The sequence below is a fragment of the Pelophylax lessonae genome (genome assembly GCF_965119305.1).
Source record: "Pelophylax lessonae genome assembly, chromosome: 5".
NCBI classification, from domain to species: Eukaryota; Metazoa; Chordata; class Amphibia; order Anura; family Ranidae; genus Pelophylax; species Pelophylax lessonae.
Window position 1 is genome coordinate 466,011,825 of NC_138772.1, and position 18,558 is coordinate 466,030,382.

General features: G+C 44.7%; 1 protein-coding gene across 1 annotated transcript in view; it reads right to left on the reverse strand.

Moving 5' to 3' along the window:
- Positions 1 to 10,485, reverse strand: part of LOC309555642 (Fanconi anemia group A protein-like) — a gene marked incomplete at both ends in the record, with an annotated part of 83,788 nt that extends 73,303 nt beyond the window's left edge. The window contains 3 exons of the mRNA XM_082257678.1: positions 2,973 to 3,142; positions 8,016 to 8,115; positions 10,430 to 10,485. Coding sequence (XP_082113804.1) covers positions 2,973 to 3,142; positions 8,016 to 8,115; positions 10,430 to 10,485 — 326 coding nt within the window. The remainder of the gene's footprint in view (positions 1 to 2,972; positions 3,143 to 8,015; positions 8,116 to 10,429) is intronic.
- Between the last annotated feature and the right edge of the window lie 8,073 nt (positions 10,486 to 18,558).

The following is an 18,558-nucleotide window of genomic DNA, read 5'->3' on the forward strand; positions in this document are numbered from 1 at the left end:
AATACCACCAAAAGAAAGCTCTGTTTGTGGGAAAAAAAGGACGTAAATTTCGTTTGGGTACCACATTGCATGACCGCACAATTGTCAGTTAAAGTCACGAAGTGCCAAGTTGAAAAAAGGTGTCTGGTCAGGAAGGGGGTAAAATCTTCCTGGGCTTAAGTGGTTAAGACACCCAGTCCAGCAAGTTTTCCTTTTTTTTTTCTTTTTTCTATTTACTTGCTTGAAAATTTGACTAGTGAGTTTATGTATTTGCCAAAGGAGTGAAGGGGAACACCATAGAATGTCACTTAGTGATAGTTCAGAGTCTGCTCACATCCAAGATGTTGGTGCCCAGTAGCAGTCTCAGGGATTTCAGATACCATATTTATCAGCGTGTATATATATATATATCTCAATATTTTATCTATCTGCCTCGGAGGGGGGGCTGGTGCCGATTACACAGAGCCGGAATCTCCTATTTACTCGGCGCTCGCAGTCACATGTCCTGGAATTGGACCAGTGTTCTGTCTATCATAGGAGCCATTCCAGGAGGCGGGACTGTGTGTGACTGCGAGTGCCCAGTAAACAGGAGGTCCGTCGGTGTAATCTGGCACTGATCAGGCTGAATTGATGGGCAATGCTGAGGCTGCAGATGGACACTGATCAGGCTGCATTAATGGATAAATTGTTAGGCTGCAGATAGGCACTGTTTAGTCTGCATTAATGGGTAATGGTGAGGCTGCAGATGGGCACTGATCAGGCTGCATTTATGGGCAATGGTGAGGCTGCAGATGGACACTGATCGGGCTGCATTGATGGGCAATGGCGAGGCTGCAGATTGGACACTGATCGGGCTGCATTGATGGGCAATGGCGAGGCTGCAGATAGGCACTGATCAGGCTGCATTGATGGGTAATGGTGAAGCTGCAGATAGGCACTGTTTAGGCTGCATTAATGGGCAATGGTGAGGCTGCAGATGGGCAATGATCAGGCTACATTAATGGAAAATGGTGAGGCTGCAGATGGGCACTGATCAGGGTGGAATGATGGGCAATGGCGAGGCTGCAGATGGGCACTGATCAGGCTGCATTAATGGGCATCGGCGAAGCTGCAGATGGGCAATGATCAGGCTGCATTAATGGGAAATGGTGAAGCTGCAGATGGGCACTGATCAGGGTGCAATGATGGGCAATGGCAAGCTGCAGATGGGCACCGATAAGGCTGCATTGATGGGCAATGGCGAGGCTGCAGATGGGCACTGATCAGGCTACATTGATGGGCAATGATCAGGCTGCATTAATGGGCAATGGTGAGGCTGCAGATGGGCAATGATCAGGCTGCATTATTGGGCAATGGTGAGGCTGCAGATGGGCAATGATCAGGCTACATTAATGGCCAATGGTGAGGCTGCAGATGGACAATGATCAGGCTACATTAATGGGCAATGGTGAGGCTGCAGATGGGCAATGATCAGGCTACAATAATGGGCAATGACGAGGCTGCAGATGGGCAATGATCAGGCTACATTAATGGGCAATGGTGAGGCTGCAGATGGTCACTGATCAGGCTACATTAATGGGCAATGGTGAGGCTTGTAAAATCAATATTAATACCCGCGCTGTGATGTATAAATAGTGAAGATAAAAAATAAAATATTAAATATTAAAACCTGAAGCTGCTGCTCACTGGGTAAAATACCAGAAAAAGCTAAAATTCATATAAGGCAGCGCTAACAGGTAAAAAACCTATGTATACAGTGCTAAAAGTGTATATACAAAAAACCATAAAAATAAATATATCCAAGTGACTGTGACCAAATATTAAAATACTAAAACTCATAAGATAAAGTGCATTCGTGATCATCAAAAAATCAATAAATATTAAAGTGTAAAAAAATATCACATCATGTGTCCCTGGTGTAACCATATACAAAGTGCATAATATATAATAAGGTGCAGTCCAAGAAGGTTTCCTCCAAAGAAACTAAAGTGCTGGAAAGGTGCTCAAAACCACATAAGTGCCCAAGTGCTCTTCAGGAAAAAATCCCCCTATGGGGATGCACTCACCAAATTCAGGATATAAATGAACTTTAAGCAGATATGATATCCCTTGGCCGGATGGATGGATTGAATGCAACCTCTTGGCATATAGGATATTATAGGATATCCCTTAGCCGGATGGATGGATTGAATACAACCTCTTATAATGGCTCCTTTAATGGTTCCTCTCCTCTCTCTCCCCAACAATGGATCATACACTGCAAGCTCACCGTCCACAGGTTTGTCTGAGAGTCACCATCATAATGGTGAGGCTGCAGATGGTCACTGATCAGGCTGCATTGATGGGCAATGGTTAGGCTGCAGATGGGCACTGATCAGGCTGCATTGATGGGCAATGGTGAGGCTGCAGATGGGCACTGATCAGGCTGCATTGATGGGCAATGGTTAGGCTGCAGATGGGCACTGATCAGGCTGCATTGATGGGCAATGGTGAGGCTGCAGATGGGCACTGATCAGGCTGCATTGATGGGCAATGGTGAGGCTGCAGATGGGCACTGATCAGGCTGCGTTGATGGACACTGACCTTTATTTTGCTTCAAAGTTCTTTATTTAAAATTAAAGTTTTTTTCCTGAAACGTCTCTCTTAAAATTAAGGTGCGTGTTATACGTCTGTGTGTGTTACACGCCGATAAATAGGATAACTAAGCAGGGAAGGCTTTCACAAGTAAATAACATGCCAAAAAATACATTCAATGCACATAAAATCTTCTATGGAAATGAAGGGTCTGAGACATGATCCCCTTTAGTAAAATTGGTGGTTTAGGCAATGCGTGACATTACATGCTTAGATAAGGTGGCAGATATAACAGCAGGTACAGGGCTGTGATACAATGGACTTGCACACACACACAATACAATGGTTCTGATCATGTGGATTCCATGCAGTAAATTGTACTCAGCACTTCCCCTGCTCTGAGCAGTTTGTAAGCTCACCTGAGGACTACAGGAAGAGATCCTGAACACTGAGAGTTAAGCAGAGCTTCCCAGAACTTGTCCAATGAGGAGGCATCAGAACCTGGGGGAGTCAGCGACGTCCGACACTCATGTAAATGGACTGAGAAAGCAGCAAGTCCCACTATATGTGCATCTTTCAGGAGCGGAGTCTGAAATTACCAGGACAAGACGTGTGAATATCTGACCAAAACTGTAAAATTAAAGAGGGGAATAGGAAATATCCTAATGGTTTGTGAACAAGAACAAAACTCTGCAGCCTATAAAGACCCAGAGCTAAAATGTTATATTTCCCCTAAAAAAAAAAAAACACCTACTGGTCATGTGACTGTAAAATACGATGTCCCCCTTTGCATTATGTAGCACAGTCCCTTGCACTGTAATGCATTCACTTAGATGACGGCCTTCCCTTCCTTCCACTGACCCCGCTCTACTTTTACACATCAATTATTATAGTTATGCATTTATTAAAAGTTATTAATCATAATATGAATTGCAGTTAGTGTAAATACCTGAATCCTTTCCTGAGGTCAGCTTCCCAAAATATCAGGAAGACACATACTAGAAAAGAGAGCCAGAATCAGTGGCCAATCTGACTCTACCTTTGTGCACATGTGCTACTACTTCTTCATCATAATGGACAGCTTCAATAATAAAGTGAGGGCCAGGAGGGGGCAGGGACAAGAACAACTCGCCATTCCTATTTTTGCTGATAATGCAAGGAGAAACCAGATAATCAGTGAGTGTGGTCAAACAATCATTGAGGATCTGTTCTAGAACAATTTAGGAGCCCTACATCACACACACAACACACACACAGCACACACAACACACACACACACACACAACACACAAAACACATACAACACACACACATACACAACACACACACATACATAACACACACACATACACAACACACATACTACACACAAACACACACACTATTGCCAAAAGTATTGGGACGTCTGCCTTTAAACACACATGAACTTTAATGGCATCCCAGTCTTAGTCCGTAGGGTTCAATATTGAATTGGCCCACCCTTTGCAGCTATAACAGTTTCAACTCTTCTGGGAAGGCCGTCCACAAGGTTTAGGAGTGTCTATGGGAATGTTTGACTATTCTTCCAGAAGCACATTTGTGAGGTCAGGCACTGATGCTGGACAAGAAGGCCTGGCCTGGCTTGCAGTCTAATTCATCCCAAAGGTGTTCTATCGGGTTGAGGTCAGGACTCGCTCATCCATGTCTTTTTTGCTTTGTGCACTGGTGTGCAGTCATGTTGGAACAGGATGGGGCCATCCCCAAACTCCTCCCACAAAGTTGGGAGCATGAAAATGTCCAAAATGTCTTGCTATGCTGACATCTTTAAGAGTTCCCTTCACTGGAGCTAAGGGGCCAAGCCCAACCCCTGAAAAACATCCCCACACCATAATTCCCCCCTCCACCAAACTTTACACTTGGCACAATGCAGTCAGGCAAGTACCATTCTCCTGGCAACCCGCCAAACCCCGACACGTACATTGGACTGCCAGACAGAGAAGTGTGATTCGTCACTCCAGAGAACACGTCTCCACTGTGCTAGAGTCCCGTGGCGGTGTGCTTTACACCACTGCATCCGATGCTTTGTATTGCACTTGGTGATGTAAGGCTTGGATGCAGCTGCTCTGCCATGGAAACCCATTCTATGAAGCTCCCTACACATTGCTGTTGTGCTAATCTGAAGGCCACACGAAGTTTGGGGGTCTGTAGCTATTGACTCTGCAGACAGTTGGTGGCTTCTGTGCACTATGTGCTGACCCCGCTCTGTCATTCTTCGTGACCTACCACTTCGTGGTGGAGTTGCTGCTGTTCCCAGTTGCTTCCACTTTGTTATAATACCTCTAACAGTCGACCATGAAATATTTTAATAGCACAGAAATTTCACGGAAGGACATATTGCACAGGTGACAACTAGCAATGATCGAACTTTTCAAAAGTTCGGTTCGACCAGAACACTAGAACTTCCAGAAAGTTCGGCCTGGATTTCAGAACCCCATTGAAATCAATGGGACCCAAACTTCGGTAATCAAAAAACCCCATTTTGAAGCCCTAAAACCCAATAAATGCCCCTAAAAAGTGCCTAGGGTTCTGGGTCATGCCCCAGAGACTATTAATTACACAAAAAAAAGTTATTAAAAATTGTCATTTTTGATAGAGAGCCAATTATTTAAAAAATTATTGAAAAAAAAAAAAGATTTCTTTGGATTTGGTGTCTGGGGGGTCTAAAAAGTGTACCTGTGAAATTTCAGCTCTGTAGCATGTCCAGAACCAGAACAGGGATATGGCTCCGCTATTTTCACACCTTGCCGGTTTTGCAGCAAGCGTTTTTTTGGGCATTTATTGGGGGTTGTTGGAGGCAGGCATAACATCAGAACTTCTGTAAAGGGGTATATATACACACACACACACTTATATGTATTACACACATACACATATATAGGTGTGAAAGGAGAGAAGCCACACACACACTTATATGTATATATACACTTACACATATATAGGTGTGAAAGTAGCAGAACACTATGTTTGCGCTAATGAAATAATTAACACCCATATGGCTTCTCTCCTTTCACACCTATATATGTGTATGTGTGTAATACATATAAGTGTGTGTGTGTGTATATATACCCCTTTACAGAAGTTCAGATGTTTTGCCTGCCTCCAAAGACCCCAAAAAAATGCCCAAAAAAACGCCTGCGCCAAAAAAAAAAAACGCCCAGGTGTGTTATTGCAGGTGTGACGAGACCCTTGCTCGCTCTGTCTGCTCTCCCGACACTCCTTTGTTTCTAGTAAGTCAGCTTGCCGATCGCAACGTCTGATGGTTCGGTCAACCAAGGATCCGGGATCCGAACTACAGCTATGTGCCGTCCGGAATCCATTAGAACAAAACACCAGGCAAGCTGTATGTACGTTCAAACAGGAAGACCATTTATTGGAAGAACACAGCACACTTTATATCCATGCAAATGAGGGCTTGAAATGAGTCAACAGGGATTGGTCAGATAGCTTTGACCAATGCAAATGAGGGCTTGAAAATGAGTCAGTAGTGATTGGTCAGATAACTTTGACCAATGCAAGGAGACAGAAGCCCCAGGGGGCAATCAATGTACACAATAGTCAGACACAGAACAATGGTTGTCTAACGAGCCCTGAATACACATTACTCTGTGTCAATACCTCCCTTAGCAGACAACAGGGGCGGTCATTAGCATTAGCCCACCTGACAATAGTTGAATGGGGAGCCACCCCCAGACAGTCCGGCTCCTCAGAACTTCCTGGGATGACCATATTAGGTCCTGCTCAGAAACCTCATGGCAAAGGGAACAATTGACCTTGCTGACAAAAATGAAGCAATTCAACCCCTCACCCATCTGTCCTTAAATTCCAGTGATGGTGAACACCATCACAGCAGGCGTTTTTTTTGGACATTTTTTGGGGGTCTTTGGAGTCAGGCATGACATCTGAACTTGTGTATAGGGGTATATATACACACACACTTATATGTATTATACACATACACACATATAGGTGTTATAGGAGCGGAGCCATATGCCTGTTAATTATTTCATTAGCGCAAGCATAGGGTTCTGCTATTTTCACACCTATATATGTGTATATATACATACATGTGTGTGTATATATACCCCTATACACAAGTTCAGATGTCATGCCTGACTCCAAAGACCCCAAAAAAATGTCCAAAAAAAAAACGCCTGCAATAACACACCTGGGCGTTTTTTTTTTTTTTTTTGGGCGCAGGCGTTTTTTTGGGCATTTTTTGGGGTCTTTGGAGGCAGGCAAAACATCTGAACTTCTGTATAGGGGTATATATACATACACACTTATGTGTATTATACACATATATAGGTGTGATAGGAGCAGAGCCATATGCCTGTTAATTATTTCATTAGCGCAAGCATAGGGTTCTGCTATCTTCACACCTATATATGTGTAGGTGTATATATACATACATGTGTGTGTATATATACCCCTATACACAAGTTCAGATGTCATGCCTGACTCCAAACATGTCCTCAAAAAAGCCCTATAAACGCCTGCAGCAAAAAGCAGGCTGACCGGCGAGAAGCCATATCGCTGCTCTATAAGTCCTTGAAGAGAAACAATCTTTTCTCTATAGCGGTCACCCTGAAATGGAAAGGTTTGGTCACCCTGCCATAGCAGTCAGTGTCAGTTCACCCTACACTACACCCTTGGGTCACCCTGGCACGTAACACTTTCCCTACAGAAACTAGATTTTTGAAGCTAACTAATGTGGAAAATAGCACCCTAACTACACTAGATATCCCTTTCCTCACACTAATAATTGCTAAATGACACTTTTGAAGCAGAAGTAACAGAACTGCTTCCACTCTCTTCCACATCCCTGTATTAAAATGGTAGAAATTTGGCAGGGCTATCTTATATACCGGGGGGCGTATTCACTAATGATTGGCCTCTGGACCACCTAGTCACTCCAATCACATTCCTAGCATTCTCCTGCCCCCTCAATTGGCTTTTACTGATGGTTCTGGTCCAATCACGGGCTTTTAAAGCCCATTTCCTGGCCCATTGCATTTTGGTCGGTTCTGGTTGCTGAATTCCAAACTTTTTCAGCAAAAAGTTCTAAATTCGGCCAAACCTCGAACAGTCAATGTTCGGGTCGAACTAATGGTCGACCTGAACCGTTCGATTATCCCTAGTGACAACCTATCACGGTGCCATGCTTGAATTCACTGAGCTCCTGAGAGCGACCCATTCTTTCACAAATGTTTGTAGAAGCAGCCTGCATGCTGAGGTGCTTGATTTTATACACCTGTGGTCATGGAGGTGATTGGAACACCTGAATCCAAGGATTTGGAGGGGTGTTCGAATACTTTTGGCAATATAGTGTATATACAGTATATAAACATTATATCAATCATTCCATAATGTTCCGGATTTGTCTGTACAGGCCTAATTCTGTATCTTCAGCCATAGTTGCTCACCTGATGACACAAGAGCTGCAAGATCCTGGTCAGCAACGCAAAAAGGGCCCTTCGATGGCCAAACAGCATCTTCACATAGCGGGTTGGCCATGGTCCTTGGCTATTAAATGAGAAAAATGATTATGGGAACAAGGTATTGGGTATCAAATATAATACTGTTTTATTGACAACTAATCCCAAGTGAATTATGCAGTCTTTAATTTCATGACTTATACAGTTTATCATACAGTTTAATTTATGTAAATAAGTTTTCCGTTTGAGGATGCTCCACAGATGCTCAATAGGGTTTAGTTCTGGCCAGTCCATCACCTTTACCCTCAGCTTCTTTAGCAAGGAAGCGGTCATCTTGGAGGTGTGTTTTTTATATATATATATATATATATATATATGTGCCAGGGCAGTATAAATACCCCCAAAATTTTGGAAAAATTGTCATTGTCATTTTTCGAAATTGTCATTTTTTGCCACAATTCTTTAGAATGTGATGAAAGTAAATACATTGTAATTTTTAACAAGTTTATTTCTCTCACACAGCATCGGCATATTTACAAATGTGACTTTTTCAAAGCCTACATGCATAGAGGGGCCCAACATTAAAGGAGCAACTTCCAACTTTTTAGGGACATAAATTCCTTTAAAAAAAAAAAGTCCCACAAATGATCCATTGTCACTCTTTATTTATATATATATATATATATATATATATATATATATATATATATATATATATATATATATATATATATACCGTATATACTCGAGTATAAGCCGACCCGAGTATAAGCCCCTACTTTTACCACAAAAAGATGGGAAAAATCATTGACTCGAGTATAAGCCTAGGGTGAGAATGCAGGGCGGCGGGCATGGTACAGGAGAATGCAGGGTGACTGGCATGGTGCAGGAGAATGCAGGGTACTGGCATGGTGCAGGAGAATGCAGGGTACTGGCATGGTACAGGAGAATGCAGGGTACTGGCATGGTGCAGGAGAATGCAGGGTACTGGCATGGTGCAGGAGAATGCAGGGTACTGGCATGGTGCAGGAGAATGCAGGGTACTGGCATGGTGCAGGAGAATGCAGGGTACTGGCATGGTACAGGAGAATGCAGGGTACTGGCATGATACAGGAGAATGCAGGGTACTGGCATGGTACAGGAGAATGCAGGGTACTGGCATGGTGCAGGAGAATGCAGGGTACTGGCATGGTACAGGAGAATGCAGGGTACTGGCATGGTACAAGAGGATCCGGGGTTGTGGGCATACTACAGGAGATGCAGTGCTGTGGGCATGGTACAGGTGGACAATGCCCGCATCACTGCATCCCTTGTAGTGTGCCCGCAGCCCTGCATAATGGCAGGTAGTGAAGCTGTTTCACTTACCTGTTCCAGAGGCACCTTCATTGTAAAAATGGCGCCGCCCGGCGCCGGCACGTCATTGCGCACGCCCTGCCGCCGCTCGTATACTTTCGGCTATTCCCGGCCTCCGCCGCTCGGGAGAGGCCGGGAATAGCCGAAATTACACGAGCGGCTGTGGCGCGTGCGCGGTGACATGTATGCGACGGGCGGCGCCATTTTTAAAGCTTAAGCCCGTCGGAGCGGACAGGGATTTTTTTTTTTTTCCTTGACTCGAGTATAAGCCGAGGGGGACGTTTTCAGCACAAAAAAATGTACTGAAAAACTCGGCTTATACTCGAGTATATACGGTAGATAGATAGATAGATAGATAGATAGATAGATAGATAGATAGATAGATAGATAGATAGATAGATAGATAGATAGATAGATAGATAGATAGATAGATAGATAGATAGATAGATAGATAGATAGATAGATAGATAGATAGATAGATAGATAGTTGATTTATATAGTACACCATGCTTTGTACACTCTTCTTTCACATAGACTAAATAATATACAACCAATTTTTTTTCTTTGCTAAAGGAATGTAGCAGAATACATTTGGGTCTAAATTTATGAAGAAAGATTATTTATTTGCAAAGTTTTATATCAGAAAGTAAAACTTTTTTCAACATTTTCAGTCTTTTTTCCTTTATAAAGCAAAAAATAAAAAACCCAATACCATTAGAAGAAAGCACTATCTGGCTCAAGAAAAAAAAAAAAAAAATTATATTGGGTACAATGTTGCATGACTTAGCAATAGTCATTCACAGTGTGACAGTGCTGAAATATGAAAAATGGCTTGGGCAGAAAGGGAGTGAAACAGTCCAGTCTTAAAGTGGTTTAGAAATGTTTTATTTTTTATGTTTCTCTATATATATTCTTAGCATTAAGCTTCCGGCCAAACAGAATTTTTAACAAATTGCTTTCGCAGTGGGACATGTCTCCCACGACAAGCTTCCCATGCCCTTTGTTTCACATTCAACCCCTTGTCTATTAGCCTATAAAATGGCCATTACAGATTTCTAAGATTTGACTTCCATCGTTTAGATTCAACATCTGAATGCTTATCCATTTTGCTCATCACTAGTAGGCAGGGCCGGCCCTACCATGGGTCCCGGTGGGACCATGGGCCCCCGGCCGCCTCTTCTCTTCTTCGCCTATCGCAAAAAAAAAAAAAAAAAAAAAAGGTCCGCGGCTGGCCCGACATGCACACCGCGCATGCGCCGCCGCCGCTCGGCAAAGCACCTAAAAGTTCGGCTATTTCCGGGAATAGCCGAACATGTATTAGCTCTCCCGAGCGGCGGCGGCGTCGCATGCGCAGTGTGCATGTCAGGCCGGCCGCGGACGTGTTGACGTGTGGCGCCGGGCGGCGCCATTTTTAAATCCTAAGGCGCCCTTTAGGAACAGGTAAGTGAGACTGCACACTACCTGCCATTATGCGGGGCTGCAGGCATACTGCAGAAGATGCAGTGCTGCGGGCATGGTACATGCCCACAGCACTGCATCTCCTGTAGTATGCCCACAGCCCCGCATTCTCTTGTACCATGTCCGTCTCCTGCACCATGCCCACAGCCCCGCATTCTCCTGTACCATGCCCACAGTCCCGCATTCTCCTTTACCATGCCCACAGCCCCGCATTCTCCTGTACCATGCCCGCAGCCTTGCATTCTTCTGTACCAGGCCCGCAGCCCTGCATTCTCCTGTACCATGCCCGTAGCCCCGCATTCTCCTGTACCATGCCTGCAGCCCCGCATTCTTCTGTACCATGCCCGCAGCCCCGCATTCTCCTGTACCATGCCTACAGCCCTGCATTCTTCTGTACCATGCCCGCAGCACTGCATTCTCCTGTACCATGCCCACAGCACTGCATTCTCCTGTACCATGCCTACAGCCCTGCATTCTTCTGTACCATGCCCGCAGCACTGCATTCTCCTGTACCATGTCTGCAGCCCTGCATTCTCCCGTACCATGTCCGCCACCCTGCGTTCTTCTGTACCATGCCCGCAGCCCTGCATTCTCCTGTACCATGTCCGCAGCACTGCATTCTCCTATACCATGCCCGCAGCCCTGCATTCTCCTGTACCATGTCCGCCACCCTGCGTTCTTCTGTACCATGCCGCCAGCCCTGCAGGGCACTGTGGCACTATAGACAGTAGAAAGCCTGGTGTGCTCATCTGCCCAGTGTCTACTGCTCTGTCCTGCTCCTGCTGTCACTCCGTACACACTCACACCCCTCTGACTGCTTTCATAGTCCTATAGAATGTGGGGGCCTCTTGGAGGGCGTGAATTTTTTTTTTGGGGGGGGGGCAGCATTTCATTCTCGGACCCAGGCAGCACAATGTCTTGGGCCAGCCCTGCTAGTAGGAATAAGCAAACCTGGCCTTACCTGTTTTGGTTTAAGCCAAATTTCGCAAACCCAGCGGAAAGTCCACAAACCCTATTTAAGTCTATGGAAGACAAAATCAGTTATTTTTTTCTGGTCTTTTTCTAGGCTAAGGACTTGTTCAGATGAGGCGTATGCATCCATGTTCTTTATGAGGACCGTGTATACGGCACAGGGATGCACAGGTGTTCTGTGCATCCCCATGCAGGCAGACCCATAGTTGTCAATTGAGACCAGTGGGTGCACGGACACAGATGTTGCTTCCAATATGACATCCATGTGGACTAGCATCTGTATCTGCATGGATGTGATATTGAGAGCAGCAGCTGTGTTCATGCAGCTGCTGTGTCCCAATTGACAAGTATAGGACTGCCTGCACAGGGATGCATAGAACACCTGATTCAGCACTTCTGGGCAGGGGACGCACCCACTGGCACCCACTGGCACCCACAGATCGGCAAAGAGGATGACAGGACAGAGATCTGTGAATGTACACAATATAGAGCTCTGTTCTGTCAGTGGGGATGTGCTGGCTTTTGTTTCCCTGCGAAGCAGGGAATAAAAACTGGCACATCCCTTAGTAAAAACAGCACACAGTAAACACTGTTAGGCACACAATTAACCCCTTGATTACCTTAGATGCTAACCCCTTCCCAGCCAGTGTTTTTAGCACTGATCACTGTATTAGTGTCACTGGTTTCCACAAAGTGTCGAAAGTTTCAGTTAGTGTCATATTGCCTGCAATACTATCACAGTCCCACTATAAGTCCCTGATCACTGCCATTACTAGTAGAAAAATAGAAATTCCAGTATATATTCCATAGTTTGTAGACGCTATAACTTTTGTGCAAACCAGTCAATATGCACTCATTGAGAATTTACTTTACCACAAATATGTTGCAGAATCCCCATTGGCCTAAATTTATGAAGAAATTAGATTTTTTTTAAATAGTTTTATTGGATATGTTTTATAGCAGAAAGTAAAAAACATTGTTTTTTTACAAAATTTTTGGTCTTTCGTTTATAACGCAAAAAAAAAAAAGATCCAGTGGTAATCCATTACGAAAAGAAAGCTCAGTTTGAAAGAAAAAAATAATATAAAAATTGTATTTGTGTACAGTGTTTCAGGGCCGTGCAATTGTCAGTTAAAATAATGTAGTGGCAAAAGGCAAAAAATCTTCCAGATGTCAAATGGTTAACCACTTGCCGACCGCCACACGCCGATCTACGTCGGCGGTCAGCCCCTCACAGGCAAAGTGACGTAGGGCTACGTCACTAGCTTGTGAGGGTCTAGGGAGCGAGCGCGCGCCGCCGGAGGCGCGCTCCCGCTCCCGCGTGGTCACGGACCCCCCCGCGCGTGTGACCGGCGGACCCGATGTCCGCCGGCCACTCTGCGATCGGCGGGGGAGAGGGAGAAAGTCAGGCAGCTTGTGTAAACAAGCTGCCTGTCATTCTCCCCTCTGTATGAGAGCTGATCATATGGATCTACTATGTAGATCCGTTGATCACTCTGCATACAGCTGAAGCCACAGCCAATCACAGTAAGAATCACGCCCCTAGGGACACACACAGCCCCTCCCTCTCAAATAAAGTTAACCCCTTCACTACCAGTGTATTTTTACAGTAACAGTGCATATATATAGCACTGATTACTGTAGAAATGTCACTGGTAACCCCAAAAGTGTCAAAAATGTCAGTCAAGGGTCCGATCTGTCCGCCGCAATGTCGCAGTACCGCAAAAAAAATCGCAGATCGCCGCCATTACGCGTTAAAAAAAACAACAACAAAAATGACAAAAATCTTTCCCTTTGTTAGTAAACGCAATAACTTTTGCGCAAACCAATCAAAATACGCTTTTTGCAATTTTTTTTACCAAACATAGGTAGCATAAAACAAATTGGCCGAAAATGTTAAAAAATGTTGATTTTTACATTTTTTTGGGGGGGAATTTCATATAAAAAAAAGGGAAAAATATTGCTATTTTTGCAAAATTGACGCTCTTTTTTTGTTTATAGCTCGTGATCAAAAAATCGCACAGGTGATCAAATACCGCCAAAAGAAAGCTCTGTTTGTGGGAAAAAAAGGACGCCAAATTCGTTTAGGTACAGCGTCGCACGACCGCGCAATTGTCTGTTAAAGTCACGCAGTGCCGAATCGCAAAATACCCCCTGGTCGTTTAGCAGCCAAATCCTCCGGGGCTTAAGTGGTTAAAAAAAAACATAGAAAATACACAAATCCTTCAAATACCATGCTTGTGGGATGTCTAAAAGCTGCTCATGCTTTTACGGAACAATACAATATAGTCCTTAACCACTTTAGCCCCAGCCCTATTTCGGACACTTTTTGTTCACAAGTTAAAACCAGTATTTTTTCCTAGAAAACTACTTAGAACCCCCAAACATTATATATATTTTTTTAGCAAAGACTCTGGAGAATAAAATGTCGGTCATTGCAAAATTTTTTGTCACGCGGTATTTGCGCAGCGGTCTTTAAAACGCCATTTTTTTGGAAAAAATTTGAAAAATCACATTTCACTGCATTTAAAAAATACTAAACAGTAAAGTTAGCCCATTTTTTTTTGTATATTGTGAAAGATGATGTCACGCCGAGTAAATAGATACCAAACATGTTACGGTTTAAAATTGCGCCCCCCCGTGGGATGGCGACAAACTACGGTCAATAGAGATCTCAATCTGCGACGCTTTAAATTTATTTAACGGTTACCAGTTTAGAGTTAGAGTGTAGCTCTTTTTTTTTAATTATTGCCCACGCTCTGGCGATCGCGGCGATACCTCACATGTGTGGTTTGAACAGCGATTTCATTTGCGGCTCGACTTGCGTATACGTTTTTTTTTGTGCGCGAGCTAACGGTGACGGGGACGGCTAAATTTTTTTTTTTTTTTTTTCCTATTTATTTTTTCTTTTTTTTTAAACTTTATTACAGGTTTTTAAAAAAAAAAAAAATCTGATCACTTTTATTGCTGTCACAAGCAATGTAAACATCCCTGGTGACAGCAATATGTCGTGACAGGTACTCTTTATGGAGGGATCGAGGGTCTAAAAGACCCTAGACCCCTCCACTACACTTCCCTGTATGCAAAACGCCGAAAACGGCATTTTTGCATACAGCCGTTTTTCAAATCTGCCGCCTTTTGCAGCACAGTAACCCGGACGTGACGTCATGGACGCCGCCTCCGGGTTACGTCATCGGAGACCCGATCGATGCCGTTTCCGGCATTCATCGGGACTCCATCCAGCCGGCGGACGTGCCGGCTGGGTGCTCGGGGCTCCCGGTGGGACGGTAGCCCCGAGCAAAGCCGCGGAAGGCGGCGGGAGGGGGGGGACGTCCCCTCCCGCCCCCCGGGTAACGATCGAGCGGCTCCCGAGCCGCATCGATCGTTACCGACGGAAAGCCGACCGTCGGCTTCAAACAACGGTACCGGGATGATGCCTCTAGCTAGAGGCATCATCCCGGTATAACCACTCAAAGTCAGCCGACGTAGAGGTTACGTGACTGGTAGTAAAGTGGTTAATAATTTCCCCTGCTGTAAATCTATCAGTAATTACTTTGTACAGTGATGCAAATCCACAATGACAATATTTCCTCGCCAACACTACTGCCACTAATTGACAGATTCCCAGCACTGACCATATTTTTTTATATATTTTGATCATTGACCATATTTGACATTGAGTGCCGGTTCATATTATAGCGATGTTAGACATTGCATTAGTATTGCACCGCACTGCTGTGCAAATCACATGCGATGTCTGTGTGATGCAAATTCAGCCATACAGATTGTATGGCTGAATTCACATCGCATTTGGACCAAAGTCATGCAGGACCTTACTTTTGGTCTGTACCAGAATCGAATCACATGGGTGTTCCCACCTACAGTATGTGATCCGTATCCTGTCCGAATTGACAGTTCGCACTGCAATATGCAAACTAATCTTGGGTCGTCATTAACTTTGTATTGACACTCCCAGCAGTTTGCATATGGCAGTGTGAACTGCCTGTGAGTCTGATGCCATGTGGGAACCCACAGTGGATTTTCAGGGTTCCCGCATCGCACCAATGTAAACCGACACTGAATCAGGATTCCTACCGCTGTTTACATTACTGCAGCTTTATCATTCAGTGGCCATAGAGTGACAGGGAAACATCTTCTGGAGATGGGTCCTTATGGTGGTGAGGGGGAAAATCATCTGGTTGGAGTCATCTTGATTGACAACTGATTCATATCATAACTAGGGATGATCGAACTTTTGAAAAGTTCGGTTCGACCAGAACACCCGAACTTCCAGAAAGTTCGGTTCGGATTTCAGAACCCCATTGAAATCAATGGGACCCGAACTTCGTTAATCAAAAAACACAATTTTGAAGCCCTAAAACCCAATAAATGCCCCTAAAAAGTGCCTAGGGTTCTGGGTCATGCCCCAGGGACTATTAATCACACAAAAAAAAAGTTCTTAAAAATTGTCGTTTTTGATAGAGAGGCAATTATTGAAAAAATTAAAAAAAAAAAAAAAAAAAAAGAGATTTCTTTGTATTTAGTGTCTGGGGGGTCTAAAGGGTGTACCTGTGAAGTTTCAGCTCTGTAGCATGTCCAGAACCAGAATTATAGCATACCAAACTTTCAAAAATAACTTTTTTGCTTAACCGCACCTTTCTTTTGCTCCTAATCAACGGCACAGCCAATGTGTATGATGGGGACATAATGCAGTGCACTGGGAACAAGATTAGAGTTTTTTTTGGAAAAAGGTGCTGTCTCTTTAAATGTGCATATAATTAACGGGTGTATTTCCACAATGGGGCTATTATTACCAAATGTTTTCAAGAAGTCCAAAGATGTATGTAGTTGCACTTTATTTCATGTAAAATGGTGTTTGGTGCACTTTAACTTGAATTCTCACAAGAAACAGACATATATGTATGGATACATTGAGGGTTAGGGTTAGGGGTAGGGGCCACAATGTAGTGCAGAGTGAACAAGATTAGAGATGTTTTGGATGAATACTGTTGTCTCTTGACTTTGAATAGAAGTAAAGGATGCTTAAAAATTGGGCCTTTGGTAGTGCCAACGATGCCTTGACACCATATCCCTATGAAAGTGCTGGTCATGAAGGCAATAATAGCCTTTTTAAGGAAAAAAATTACAATGATATGCATCTGTGTGACAGGTGCGCAAAAATTGTTGTTTGGGTGTTGGCGGAGCCATACCACTGTAAGCCCAAAGAGCTGGTGTTGAAGAAGGCGTAAAAATTATGAAGGTGTGCACCTGTGGAACAGGTGCGCAAACATGGTAGTTTTGGTGTTGGCGGAGCCTCCCCACCATAACCCCAAAGAGCTGGTGTTGAAGGAGGCCCAAAAATTGTAAAGGTGTGCACCTGTGGAACAGGTTCGCAAACATGGTAGTTTTTGTTTAGCATAGCCTCCCCACCGTAACCCCAAAGAGCTGGTGTTGAAGGAGGCCCAAAAATTATAAAGGTGTGCACCTGTGGAACAGGTTCGCAAACATGGTAGTTTTTATTTAGCGTAGCCTCCCCACCGTAACCCCAAAGAGCTGGTGTTGAAGGAGGCCCAAAAATTGTAAAGGTGTGCACCTGTGGAACAGGTTCGCAAACATGGTAATTTTTTTTTAGCATAGCCTCCGCACCGTAACCCCAAAGAGCTGGTGTTGAAGGAGGCCCAAAAATTGTAAAGGTGTGCACCTGTGGAACAGGTGCGCAAACATGGTATTTTTGTTATAACCAAAATGAGGTTCTGTGAACGTAAAGAGAATGAGAGGAGGGTTTGAGGGTGGCACCATGGTCCAGGCTTAAACTGAGGCTCAGCAGCCACATCACAAAGATAGCCTAGTCTACAAGGTCTGCATCAGGTGCATCAAAGCTTGATATCCACGACTGATTCATTTTAATGAATGTTAAACGGTCGACTGAGTCGGTGGAGAGTCTCGTTCGATGGTCACTCAAAACGACATTATCTTGAACGGGCTCCTCCTCCTCCCAGCCACGCACTACTCCAAAGTGTCCCGAGGGAGTCAAACTAGGCCTTGCAGATTGCTGCATGTCTTCCTCCTCCTCCTCAAACCCTGCAAAAGTTCCCACAGAATCGTCCTCCTCCTCTTCCACCCCTGGATCCTGCTCGGGCCTCTGGGAGCTAGGCATAATGGGGTCAGGATTCTCAGGATAAAGGGGGCCTTGAGAGGCAAGGAAGTCCTCCTCTTCCTCCTGCTGCTCTGCCTCCAGTGCCCTGTCCATAATGCCACGCAGAGTGTGCTCCAACAAAAACAGTACCGGTAGGGTGTCACTGATGCATGCGCTGTCCCGGCTGACCATCCTTGTGGCCTCCTCAAATGGCGAGAGGACAGCGCATGCATCCTTAATCAAAAGCCACTGCCGTGGTGAAAAGAAGCCCAGGCGCGCAGAGCCAGTGCTGGTGCCGTACTCGCATAGATATTCATTGAGGGCCCTCTGCTGCGTGTACAGGCGCTGCAGCATAGCCAAGGTGGAGTTCCAGCGGGTGGGCATGTCACAGACGAGGCGGTGTACCGGCAGGTGAAACTCGCGCTGCACTTTGGCCAAACGTGCAGTGGCACTGTACGACCGCCTGAAGTGACTGCACACCCTTCTTGCCATCCTTAGCACATCCTGCATTCCCGGGTACGAGTTCAAAAACCGCTGTACCATGAGATTCAGGACATGCGCCAGGCATGGCACATGGGTTAACTTTCCCTGACGAAGGGCGGCCAGGAGGTT